The 14,236-nt window shown below is 43.1% G+C and overlaps 2 protein-coding genes across 2 annotated transcripts in view; one reads left to right on the top strand and one right to left on the bottom strand.

Moving 5' to 3' along the window:
- LOC129725987 (serine/threonine-protein kinase Warts) overlaps positions 1-14,236 on the bottom strand; it is a 487,129-nt gene that overhangs the window by 153,317 nt on the left and 319,576 nt on the right. The gene's annotated exons all lie outside the window — the stretch shown is intronic.
- Positions 3,036-6,946, top strand: LOC129726054 (uncharacterized). Its single transcript, XM_055682666.1, has 2 exons — positions 3,036-5,981; positions 6,098-6,946. Exons 1-2 carry the CDS (start codon positions 3,105-3,107, stop codon positions 6,113-6,115), a joined length of 2,895 nt encoding a protein of 964 aa, XP_055538641.1. The 5' UTR covers positions 3,036-3,104; the 3' UTR covers positions 6,116-6,946.

Raw genomic sequence — 14,236 nt, forward strand, 5'->3', positions numbered from 1 at the left:
TTTTACCCGTGTAACAGAAAATGCTCTTAAAGCTATTCTTATTCCCAACACGAGAGACATTAAAATCAAACACAAAATAGCAACGATTGAACACACGAGACATACTACGCATCGGTTCATTTAACCCGTAATCAAGTAGCAATCCTAGATCTTTTACTGTCGTTTCACGCTTCAACTCAGTACCAAAAAGCGAGTAGTTGTGATAGTATAGAGCACGCTTACGGCCTGTACGAGAGTATCACTAACCACCCGAGCATACAACCCTGGATCGCAGCTTGATCCACTGCACAACTTCACACTACCCAATGATATTCTCTCCCAGCGAGCGGCTGGCTGATAGCGACGGGCGAGAAGGCTGGCGGGAGCTCGGCACATACTGGCAGCGTACGTGCTGATCTATTGTCATCATCATTTGAATCCGAAAGATAGCAGACGGCCACGATAAGAGCGTGAGTGGCACTCTCATACTATCACTGGCATGGGAACTGGGCAACTTCACAAGGAGAAGCGGAGATTGGAGTTAAAAGGTCCAGAGCACAATCAAATCTGGTCAGTTCGATTGCAGATTATCGCCAAGAAGAGACGCTGGCTAACGCGTCACCTTTACTTATTGTTCATTAGTCGTTTAATATAAGTAATATGCGTAAGAATAAATGTTAATTATTTAAATTCTGTTTGAATATATCCGCCGAGTTTTATTTCGGCTACGGTAATCGCGAATGGTGCTATAATTGAGTGGTCATAGAAGATAGTGTGCTGGTAATTTGGCCCAGAGAGCCTTCCAACTTTCCTCCGCTTATGCATCGGTCGATGTAGGACTGGACTGCCTCACCGCTATCGAAGTCATCCGGATGGATAGCAGCCAGTAATCCTACATTGTGGTCCTTCGAGCCGGATTCTGGGCCGGTAAATTACCAACGGAGCTTACTTAAAGGAAGTATAAGCAACCAAGTCAAGCGGTCAACTTCTGGCGCCATTGCATATTCATAAAGGACGACGGTTGTCCTTCATATATCCTTGAGGAACAAAGGATAGTTTCGCCATTGCAATTTTAGTAACTCCACTGGCATCGGCATTTTCCCGCAAATTCTTCGCCAAATTGGAAATAATAAGGAATAATTGGTTTATACGACGGTTGGAACGATCTTCACGGAAAATTTAGTTGCAATCGACCTGTACTGCATGGGATATTAGTGACAATTTATTTATTGCCAAGCGGAAACGGAGTTTCACGTGTTCTTCGACTACCACTGGACCAGCGCGGATTTTAGTTTCACGGGTAAATATTACATGTTCAGTGTGTATGTCCGGCCGAAGCGTGACATCATCATTCTTACACTCGCTTTTCGAAATTCCATTCTTTTCACGGAGCCGAATCAACCCAACAAGTTGCTGTGACTTCTGATGGTCAAATCAAGCTGAGGATTTCGAACAACGGTCATAGGAAAACTGCTAGTTTGGTGCTATTTTAAGGCAATAACCCCCAACATTAGCGTTGGGAAAGCTTACACGGTGGACAAGAGGCAGCGCGAAAACATTTTCGTCCAGGTTAGTGAACATTACTAGTATATGTCACCGAAGCTAGGCGTTCAGAAATACACTCCTGAATGAATTTTTTCCTCTTCGAATCCTGCGTCATTATTTTCAACATATTTGGCCAGCCGGCTGCAGTCGTACATTTGCTCAATCACATATTGCATTTTGTGAATGAGTTACCATTATTGAGTCGCATTTGGTTCCCGGGTGAGTTGTGCAGTATATGCCCCGCCGAGGCATTTCATACAAAAGACTACACCACGTGTTTCTCCTCTTCACCTCCTACTGAACGTTTCTGCCGTTACGAGAAATCGAAGCAATAAAGCTTCAAGGCGGTATTTTGGCGTGGCAATTGTTTCATTTGAAGCAAATTTGCCTGTTTTGTCAGGTGGGTTAATTACACAGTATATGCCAGCCAAGCTAGGCAAATTCGCGGAATATTACAACATCCATACTTTCTCTGCTATCCTTGCGCGTAACGTCATTCAACCATGCCGTCGACCGCTTCAGCATCAAAGAAGACGCCATCACTGAAAAGCTTGTCCGTTAAGCTTAAGGAGATACAGACTTCCATGATGGATATTTGGAAGTTTATCGAGAGCTTTCCGGAAGACGCAACGATAAGCAAAATAAACGTTCGACTGGAAAAATTAGATGAGCTGTGGGAAAGGTTCAGTGAGGTTCTTGTGGAAATTAAATGCCACGAGGACTATGATGCTGAAGATGAAGCCTACGACAAGGAAAGGCTAGAATTTAATAACCGTTATTATGAAGGAAAGGCCTTCCTCATGGAAAAAGTAAGGGAAAGGGAAGAGCCAGTGTTAGAAAGGACTTCGCGTGTTAATGAGTCGGCAACTGAGGGTGCACTTGATAACGTGCGGCTTCCGCAGATCAAATTACAAACTTTTAACGGTGAGATAGACGACTGGTTGAGCTTTCGGGACTTATTCACTTCACTTATACACTGGAAAACGGAACTACCTGAGGTGGAGAAGTTTCACTATTTGAAGGGATGCCTTCAAGGTGAACCAAAAAATATGATTGACCCCCTTAAAATCACGAAAGCAAACTACCTAGTGGCATGGGAGATGCTGCTGAAACGGTATAATAACTGCAAGCAGCTGAAAAAGAGGCAAATTCAGTCGCTATTTTCGTTGCCAACGCTCGCGAGGGAATCGGTAGGAGAATTGCACACGTTATTGGAGAGTTTTGAACGAGTAGTGCAAACTCTGGACCAGATAGTACAGTCGTCTGACTACAAGGATTTGCTGCTAGTCAACATACTTACCACTCGGTTGGATCCTGTAACCCGTAGAGGTTGGGAGGAAGCTTCTTCGACGAAGGAACAAGATACGTTGGAGGACCTTCTAGATTTTCTGCATCGTCGAATTCGCGTTTTGGAATCTTTGCCAGCCAAAACAGTTGAAGCAAAAATGCCGCCAAGTGCAATACTAAAACCAAGGCAAAGCACTAGCAGGACTAGTTTTAGTGCAGTACCAACGTCTGGGGGGCGTTGTGTGGCTTGCTCATCCCATCACCCACTGTTTCAATGCAGCACTTTCCAAGGAATGTCGGTTGCGGACCGGGATGGGCTTTTGAAAGGTCACGCACTGTGCCGAAATTGCTTTCGGATCGGACACCAAGCGAAGGAGTGCCAATCCAAATACTCCTGTCGCAACTGTAAGGGACGTCATCATACCCTGGTCTGTTTTAAGGTGGAAAGGTTAGGTGACACAAAGGTAGCAATGGTTGTTAAGGAAAGGAATGCACCAACCAAAAGGGAACAACCTACAGCTTCCCACTCTTCGTCATCGCAAGTGGCTAACGTGGCAGCCACTAAGGTTTCGGTTTCCAATGCTACGCATCAATACTCTTCCCAGGTGTTGTTAGCAACTGCGGTCATTATTATAGAAGATGACGAAGGTGTTTCCTACCCAGCACGGGCTCTCCTGGATTCGGGTTCAGAGAGCAATTTCATCTCGGAACGGTTATGCCAATGTATCAAAGTATCTCGCAAGAGGGTAGATGTCTCAGTTTCTGGTATCGGACTGGCAACGATGAAGGTAAAGCACAGGATTCACGCGTTGGTACGTTCGCGAGTTTCGGATTTTAGTCGCGATTTGGAGTTTTTAGTTTTACCTAAGGTAACGGTTAACCTTCCAACAACCGCAATTAAGACGTCTGGATGGTCTATTCCAGAAGGGGTTGAATTAGCTGATCCGGCATTTTTTCAATCGAAAGGCGTAGATGTGGTCCTTGGGATAGAGGCATTTTTTGACTTCTTCACCACCGGCAAACGAATGTCTCTTGGAGAGCAGCTGCCATCGCTAAACCATTCGGTATTTGGTTGGGTAGTCTGTGGAGGATTAGCAAATTCTACACAAGCGTTACGTATTAACTGCAACGTTTCAACGGCAGAGCGATTAGATGCCATGATCGAACGATTTTGGAGCTGCGAAGAAATTGAGGAAGATAATTCATATTCTCCTGAGGAAAAACGCTGCGAGGAGCTTTTTCAGCGTACAGTTTATCGAGAAGAAAATGGGCGATATACAGTAGCATTACCGAAAAATGACGACAGGTTGCTTCGATTGGGACAGTCCAAGGACATCGCATTCCGACGTTTGCGAGGTACGGAACGCAGATTAGCAAGGGATACTGATTTGCGCACGCAGTACACGGCATTTATGGATGAATATTTAGAAATGGGCCATATGCGAAAGGTGAATAAGGATGTTCACGTTAAGGGTGAGCGGTGCTTTCTGCCACACCATCCGGTTGTTAAGGCAGCGAGTACAACAACGAAGGTGCGGGTGGTTTTTGATGCCTCCTGTAAATCATCGTCTGGCATCTCGTTGAACGACACTTTGCTGGCAGGGCCAGTGATACAAGAGGATTTGCGGTCTATTGTGCTGAGGTGTCGTACTCGCCAAATTATGGTAGTATCGGATGTTGAAAAAATGTTTCGGCAGATTCGTGTTCGGTCAGAGGATAGACCGCTTCAGTCCATCCTATGGAGATCGTCACCATCAGAGGAAGTGGAGGTTTACGAGCTAGGTACAGTGACGTACGGAACCAAACCGGCACCTTTCCTTGCTACGCGAGTTTTACAACAGCTATCGGTGGACGAGGAGGGAAAATATCCGCTGGCAGCTCGAGCAGTGAGAGAAGACACGTATATGGACGATGTCATCACCGGTGCAAACGACACAAATACCGCGAAGGAGTTAAGAATCCAGCTAGATATGATGATGTTGGCAGGGGGATTTAGGCTTAGGAAATGGGCTTCAAACTGCACTGAGGTACTGGACGGCATCCCGCAGGAGAACCTGGCCATACACGAGGGAGTGAATTTGGACCCAGATCCAGCGATTAAGACTCTCGGTTTAACGTGGGTTCCAAAACTCGACATTTTTCGATTCCAATTCTGCATTCCCGAGTTGAAGGAGGAAACAGTGCTAACAAAACGTACAATTCTATCAATTATCGCCACATTATTTGATCCGTTGGGGTTGCTGGGAGCAGCCGTCACAAGTGCTAAAATTCTAATGCAGCAGTTATGGACACTGCAAGATGAGGAAGAACGTAAATTGGAATGGGATCAGCCTGTACCATCCCAGCTAGAGAAAGTATGGCGTAAATTCCTTGCGCAATTACCAATTTTAAATAAAGTTACCGTACAGCGTTGCATAATTATACCAAATGCAGCTTTCGTGGAAATGCATTGCTTTTCCGATGCCTCAGAAAGGGCCTACGGTGCATGCGTGTACATCAGAAGTCAAAACGCGGCAGGAGATGTTGTGACTAGACTTCTTACCTCAAAGTCGAAGGTTGCACCCTTAAAAAGGCAAACAATTCCACGCTTAGAGCTTTGTGGAGCACGGTTAGCCGCTCAGCTCTATGATAAGGTCAAACGCGCTATTAAAATTCCCCTGAGAACATATTTTTGGACCGATTCAACATGCGTTTTGCGCTGGATTCAAGCGTCCCCCGCGAATTGGACAACCTACGTCGCCAATCGGGTGTCCATAATTCAAACGTTAACGGAAAACTGCTACTGGAGTCATGTGCCTGGCGTAGAAAATCCGGCCGATCTAATATCCAGAGGGATTTCTCCAGAAGATATCTTATCCAATAGCAGCTGGTGGCAGGGTCCGCAATGGTTACACTGTGGGCCAGAGCAATGGCCTAAAACTGCTGAGGTTATAGACGAAGCTGGAAAAGAAGAAAGACGTCTTACAATAGTTGCATGTAATGCACTTCCGGAAATAAGCTTCATCGAAAACTACATAAGCAAATTCACCACATATTCGGATATGATTCGTCGGACAGCGTACTGGTTACGGTTGAGGAAATTACTTCGTAAACCGAGAGACGAACGGAAGGATTACACATTCTTATCCACAACAGAACTTTTAGCCGCCGAGAACAGTCTGATCCGTTTAGTACAGGCGGAATCGTTTGCCAAAGAAATAAAGGCGCTGAAAGCGAATGAATCGGTACCCACGAACTCACGACTGCGATGGTACAGCCCTAGGTTGTCTGAGGATGGATTGATTAGGCTTGGAGGTCGACTTGAGAAATCAAATGAAGCAGAAGGTACGAAACACCCCATCCTATTGCCAGCTCGACATGCATTCACGCGCAAACTATTGCAACACTACCATGAGCGACTACTACATGCCGGGCCGCAACTGATGCTGGGAGCCGTGCGATTACATTATTGGCCATTAGGAGGGCGACAGGTAGCTAGACAAATCGTTCACCGCTGCGTAAAATGCTTTCGTTCCAATCCCACTAAGGTTCAACAATATATGGGAGAGCTACCATCATCCAGAGTTACTGTTGCAAGGCCTTTTGCCCGAACTGGAATTGATTACTTTGGGCCAGTATATGTGCGACCAGCTCCTAGAAAACATGCTGTGAAGGCATATGTCGCATTATTTATATGCCTATGCACAAAAGCCGTGCACTTAGAATTGGTCACAGATTTGTCAACCGATCGATTTCTTCAGGCTTTACGTCGCTTCGTTGCTAGACGAGGCAGGTGTTCCGATATTTATTCGGACAATGGGACTAATTTTGTGGGGGCCCGTAATAAGCTACAAGAGTTCTTAAAACTGCTTAGGAATCAGCGTCATCATGAAATCGTTGCGAGGGAATGTGCTTCTGAAGGCATACAGTGGCATTTTACACCTCCAGGTGCACCACATTTCGGAGGGCTTTGGGAGGCCGCAGTGAAGTCTGCCAAAAGACATCTGCTAAAGCTTGTTGGAGAAAACCCCGTTTCACCAGAAGATTTTATAACACTGCTCACTCAGGTTGAAGGCTGTCTCAACTCGCGACCTCTCACACCGATGTCTGACGATCCAAATGATCTGGAGCCTTTAACACCTTCGCATTTTCTTGTCGGAAGCTCACTTCAAGCCATACCTGAACCCAACTTAGAATCAGTGCCCTTCAATCGACTTAATCAATGGCAACAAATGCAACGAAACCTGCAAGAGTTCTGGCGCAGGTGGCGTCGAGAATATTTAAACCAGTTGCAAGCAAGGCAGAAACGCTGGAAACCACCAGTGCAGATACAAATAGGCAAACTAGTCGTGATACAGGACGACAATCTTCCACCAATGCGCTGGCGAATGGGAAGAATCACAGCCATTCATCCCGGTGACGACAACGTAGTTCGCGTCGTTACAGTTAAAACTTCGTCAGGGGTGCTTGTTAGACCAGTAGAAAAGCTTTGCATCCTACCTGTACCGGATGGCGATGAGGAGCTTGAGATGAACGCTACACCAACCCATAATGCGTAAACACCGTTCCATCTTCCCGTCCCGCCGAAGAGGATCTTTCCGTCTCTTTTATTTTCAGAAATCGGCCATTTCTGGGTGGGTGAGGATGTACGAGAGTATCACTAACCACCCGAGCATACAACCCTGGATCGCAGCTTGATCCACTGCACAACTTCACACTACCCAATGATATTCTCTCCCAGCGAGCGGCTGGCTGATAGCGACGGGCGAGAAGGCTGGCGGGAGCTCGGCACATACTGGCAGCGTACGTGCTGATCTATTGTCATCATCATTTGAATCCGAAAGATAGCAGACGGCCACGATAAGAGCGTGAGTGGCACTCTCATACTATCACTGGCATGGGAACTGGGCAACTTCACAAGGAGAAGCGGAGATTGGAGTTAAAAGGTCCAGAGCACAATCAAATCTGGTCAGTTCGATTGCAGATTATCGCCAAGAAGAGACGCTGGCTAACGCGTCACCTTTACTTATTGTTCATTAGTCGTTTAATATAAGTAATATGCGTAAGAATAAATGTTAATTATTTAAATTCTGTTTGAATATATCCGCCGAGTTTTATTTCGGCTACGGTAATCGCGAATGGTGCTATAATTGAGTGGTCATAGAAGATAGTGTGCTGGTAATTTGGCCCAGAGAGCCTTCCAACTTTCCTCCGCTTATGCATCGGTCGATGTAGGACTGGACTGCCTCACCGCTATCGAAGTCATCCGGATGGATAGCAGCCAGTAATCCTACACGGCCAAATGAGATTGCTGAGCATTTAGACACGTTCAGGGACATCCGGTGATGCAGCACCAAGTTCCAAACAGCTCCAGTTGCTGATGGAGGAAGGAAGCGTCAGCGTGGTCCTTTATGACGAAGTATAGCTTAAGGTCGTCAGCGTACAATAGCTTGAAGCATTTGATGGTTTTGTGAACATCGTTCATATATAGCAGGAAAAGGAGAGGACCGAGATGGCTGCCTTGAGGGACTCCAGACAAGACAGCAATTGGCGATGAGACAGAATCATTGATCTTCACCGACATATTCCGGCCGATGAGGTAAGATCGTAGCCAGGCCAGCAAGTTATTGTCGATGCTCATTGCGGTCAAACTTCGCCAGTGCAATTTCGTGGTTCATCTTATCAAATGCAGCGGAGAGATCAGTATAGATAGCGTCTACCTGATGTCCATTTTCTATCTCTCGTATGATAAACGACGTGAAGGTGGCTGAATTTGTCGCAGTTGACCTCTTAGGCATAAAGCCATGCTGTTCCGGCAAAATGCAATGCGAGTACCTTTGGAATAACGTTTCTAGAACAATAATTTCAAAAAGCTTAGAGGTAGCACTTAAAGCAGCTATACCGCCGTCGAAACCGTTCGCTTGCATCCTTTTTTGTAAACGGGGCTTTAGTCACCATATCACTAGTGATTGACATTTGTATGTTGGGGGCAGAAGTTCTAGCTACATTACTAGCGGCGGTCATGATTTCTTCGGTGCTAAGGATCTCACTAGTAAACAAGCTGCTAAACTGAGAGCGGAGGAGGTTTGCGACACCAGGGATTGAATCCGCTTCGTCTGTACCATTGGTCATGCACGAGGGCAATCCGGTTTCTTTCCTTTGCTCGTTAACATGATACCAGAAGTTTTTTGGGTTGGACTTAAGGCGTTGCTGAATTCGGCTAAGATGGGAATTGTACAAGTGGTTGTTCAGCTGTATTCAATGCTCGCGTGGACGTAACGAGCTTTGGTTTGGTCCGTGGGGTGCTTGCTATGTAATCTGAGTGCGGATCTTTTCCTTCTCTTCAGCAACCTTAATTGCGAATTAGACCAGGCAGGTTTTGCAGTTTTCAAGCAATGTTTACGTGGCACAAATTGATCGATGGCATACAACAGGATGCTAGACAAAGTAGATGCCGCGCAATCAGCATCAAGATCACGGAATGTCTCCTCCCAATCGATACTTGCAATAAACGCGTTCATGTCGTTGAAATTACCTTTGCCAAAATCGTACAACACATTATCAATCACGTCATTGAAACAATTTTCCAAATTCACTGGCATAGTTATTAAGAGAGGAGGATGGTGTCTGCAATCCTTCACGAGAGGTGCAGGAGCGCGAGAGACTGAACAATCCAAGCCTATTTCCTCGCTAACGAAGCAGAGATCAAGCGTACGTCTGTTACTATTTAATATCTCATTGACCTGTTTGAGTCCTGCTGTACAATAGCCATCCAACAAATTGATTGAAGCCGGTCTAAGCGAAGAGCGGCCAGGATCCGGAAAGAGGAAGCCACTGGAGTCTTGCACCCAGGAGATTTCGCGCAGGTTAAAATCGCCGAGAATTACGATATTGTCACTTGCACCCATCTGGGAGACAATCCATTCGAGCGAACGTGAATGCTGCTCAAGGAGGCAACTATCATTTACGCGATCTGGCGGAATGTACACGATACAAATAAAATGCGTAACTCCGGAGCTGGTGATCGCCACCCACAGATGTTCAACTGTTGATCCCCCGGGAGGATGCAATATGCGAGACTTGTAACAGGACCTTACAGCCAGCAGAACACCGCCACCTGAGCGCTTATTACTATTGATGGATGATCGATCTTGACGGTAGACCGTGAATGAGTCATCAAAAAGTTGAGTGGAGATTGTGTTGTCGTTGAGCCATGTTTCTGTGAATGCATAGATGTCATAGCACGCATCGTTACACGCCAGTTGGTAGGCTATCAAGCTAGAGTTGATACCACCAACATTTTGGTAATATATCAAAAGTTGAGATGGTGTAGTCGGATTCCTAAGAATGGAGAGTGCGTCAGATCGAGAAACACTGTCAAACCACGAATACTTGCCAAGACTGGCAGTTTGGAAGCCCATTTCACCAACACTAGACCCAGGGCCGGGACGACTTTGAAGGCGTAAACTCATAGTTGGGGATTGACGCGAACCAGCGTTTGACACGACTGGGCTAGGTAGATCCTGGGCTTCCATACTGCGGTATGATGTGCGTCCCGGGGATGATGACATGTCGGCTGAGTAGCTTAAGTGATGACGGCTTGAGCGAGATGCTGGTTTAGAACGTGGATGTAGATCAGTAGCAGGGTGGATGGCACCAGCGGCCGATGAAAGACTGGAAGCGGGTGAGCGATCAGGAAGTGCATGTTCAAAGAAGTAGGAATACTTGCCTGGAGGAGCAGGCTGGAGAACCACTTCTGCGGAATCGATCACAGGGCCGCGACGACTCCGATGAAGGCTGGCAGCATATGGTACGACTGTGACGAAACGAGAAGAGGTCTCCATAGTGCTTCGGTGCGTCGCGGCAAACTTGCTGTATATATGCGTCCTGGGGTGCAGCTTATACGTCCATTGCTGCTACGTCTGGATCCGGTAAGATTTGAGGCGGGTCGTTCGTAGTAGGTTTCGGTTGCCAAAAATTTTCACTATCAGCAAACTCGCGGTAAACAATTCCCCTAGGCCAAGTGGAAGTTGGAAGAGCTTTTGTCTTTAACTCAGCGTTCATGAGTATTTTGAAAGAGACAAAAGAAAGAGTGTTGATATCTCTTCCTTTCGCCACTAGCCGAGCCACAAGAATGTCCTCCGTTCCAAGACGTTGCCTGGCTACTGGTGGTCACTTCACGGGTAAAAATAAAATCTCGAAAACGGGCAAAATGACTCATGATTTCATGATTTGGATGTATTTTCATGGTATGAATATACACCATGAGTAAAGACTCATGGAATCATGAGCCAATTGTTCGTAACGCACCCCGTGCGTTACTGTTTTGCTGACATCATGAGCAATTTGGATTTGACTCATGGAACCATGATTGTGATTTATGAAATCATGAAATGCGAGTCATAAAATATAGCATTTGGCTCCGGGAATCGAGTGTTTGATTTATGAATTTTTGCTTTGGCTTATTCTAACCCATGAAATTATGAGCTGAACTCGTGAAATCATGAGTCACGAGTCATGCAATTTAGCATTTGACTCCAGGAATCGGGTGTTCGATTTATGAATTCTTGCTTTGGCTACTGGAACCAAGATTTTGATTTATAAAATCATGAGTTGCGAATCAGGACATATAGCATTTGACTCATGGAATCGGGCGTTCGATTTATGAATTCTTGCTTTGGCTTTGAAACCATGATTTTGATTTATGAAATTATGAGTTGCGAGTCAGGACATATAGCATTTGACTCCAGGAATCGGGTGTTCGATTTATGAATTCTTGCTTTGGCTACTGGAACCATGATTTTGATTTATGAAATCATGAGTTGTGAGTCAGGACATATAGCATTTGACTCCAGGAATCGGGTGTTCGATTTACGAATTCTTGCTTTGGCTACTGGAACCATGATTTTGATTTATGAAATCAAGAATTGCGAGTCGGGACATAAAGCATTTGACTCATGAAATCGGGTGTTCGATTTATAAAACCTTGCTTTGATTTAGGAAACCATGAATTGAACTCATGATTGATTGGGCTAGTTCCATGAAATCATGATTTGTGCGATCCGATTCACGAAATTGCCCAATCCGCACGAGAGTCACAAATAAAATAAAACTATTTTCTTACGATTGTCCCCCGAATGTTTTAAAAATAATATGGAAATAGCTTTTGGACGCGAGTAACCATTACTTTTTATAGAAAAACTTGTGTTAGTTTTCTTACAAAAGACACTAGCGCTATGATTATAAAACAAATTTTTCTTTTATTTTGTCTCTGTGATAATTGAACTAAAATTTATTTATTCTTCTCTGAAGGGTCACAGGCGAAATTATTCCACTTGTCTAAGAATAGTCACTAAGTCATTAAAAGGTACATTTAAATTTTTCTGATAACTTCATGGAGACCTTCATAGGAATAGTTTCCCCTGTTAGTCACTGTGACTTCTGTGAGAGAATATTTGTCAAAAGTTTTGTTCAATAGAATTTGTGACCTTTTGAAAAAAAACTTATATGTTATTAACATTGTCGCAGTGATTTGGTAATCATCTCTTCTAGTTTAAATAAATATCAGAAAAAGTGAACATCGGGCTTCAATCAACAAATGTTACTTTTTAGTCACCGTGACTTTTGTAAAGAATATGTCAAATGTTGTTATGAATATGTGATCTTTTCAAAAATTTCGCGGAATTTTAGTAACTATCCTTTTTAATCAAGTAGCTTCGAAAAGATTAGTTGAAATTAATAAGGTCACATATTTCTTGAAACTAACGTTCGATTGGTATTGTCTTAAATGAGTCCCCGTATTAATTGATGTTTATTGAAGAATAAAGGAATGATCCATAACCGTTATTAAGAGGAATGCATCTTTTTTACGAAAGTCACCAAGAATTGGTGACGAGCACCTAAAGTTTGTTGGCTCACTAAAATTTAGGCAATGCTTGACGAAAGAAGTACATATATAATAAAATTAAACCATAATATGATTTAGAAGTTTTCCTTGATAATTTTTATATATTTTGTAACAAAATTACAACAAGAGTTATCCATTAACAGACAGACGCTTAAAAAACCAATAAATTTCATTTTTAGTGTTTCTAAAGTATTTATAATTTTACGAATACTATCTAAAACCTAATTTTTGGGAAGGCGCACGAAAATTTTAAGGGGTAGGCGACATACTTTCTCTATGAAAATGGGATTGCATTTGAAAATAGCTTTTGGCATTAATCGCAAATTCAACTTGTTCTATGTTATTGCTAATATGAACACATTCAATCATTTCTAAATTTTATCGGCGAAATAAAAAAAATTAAATAGCAATGTTCGAACAGTATATTTTATTTTAGAACTTTGTCACGAAAAATACAACTTAAACACAAAACAACTTAAAACAAAATAAGAAACGTCTCTGGTTTCTCCTATAAATATCACACAGTTGAAAACATGTAAATGCAGAAAATAGTATAAGGCTCTAAGCCCCGCCATTTCGACGTTTTTTCAGCATTCCTGACCATTTACAGACCATATTCCTAATGCGAATATGAATCTTCTCTTAAAGGTCACCAACATGTCATTTGTGCGGACTGGGTGTACATTTAATTTATGAAACTTCACTTTGGTTCATTAAATCTTAATGTCATGATTTATCGATCACGAAGCTAAAAATATAATTCATGTGATCTAGCGTTCCATGAATGAAATTAGAAATTATATTTGAATTCGTGTTTTGGTTTATGAAGTCAGTAATTTATTTCATGAAACTACAATAAAAATTCATTAAACTTAGGATAAAGTTCATAAACTTTGTATTGGATTCATCACTCTGATAAGTTGGAATTTGATTCATGATTATGAATTATTGAAATTATAATTTTTCAACTTAAAACTAAAAATCGTAAAAGATCAGATTTTGTTCACGGTCTTAGATGCCAAACCGTTACGGGTTTGAGGATTTGCGTTTGTAGTAACCAGTTTGACAGTCAGTATTATTTATGATAAGCACGGCAAAACAAAGTAAAACATAAAATAATAAGTTTTCTTTGGCAGCTTTTCTGCAGCAGTATTATGCAAAAACCTGCCAAAGACGTTCGATACCCTAATCAATTTATAATAACATTTAAACCATTTTTGATCGTTTTTCCTAACGGATTTTATTTTTTTTTTGAAAGAAGTACTGTAAATCTTTATCGATGACATTAGAGAACACAAAATGTTTCTCATCTATTTTTTTTTAAATGTCATTTGCATAGCATTGCATTTGCACTTTGCATAGATGTTCTTATGGGCTGAAGATGTCATTTTGTGCTATTATTATTTCTTGTTTTTGGTCACGAATAATTTGGCGGCATCCATAAATTACGTAATACCTATAGTAGGGAGGGGGGATATATTTTTTGGCATTATGATTTGTTATATAGGGGAGGGGGAGGTAAGATCAGCGTTACGGAAC

This window comes from Wyeomyia smithii, chromosome 1 (assembly GCF_029784165.1).
Source record: "Wyeomyia smithii strain HCP4-BCI-WySm-NY-G18 chromosome 1, ASM2978416v1, whole genome shotgun sequence".
NCBI lineage: Eukaryota > Metazoa > Arthropoda > Insecta > Diptera > Culicidae > Wyeomyia > Wyeomyia smithii.

Excerpts from the sequence above, each read along its gene's own strand:
- LOC129726054 (XM_055682666.1), top strand. The coding sequence starts at position 3,105 with ATGTCGGTTGCGGACCGGGATGGGCTTTTGAAAGGTCACGCACTGTGC.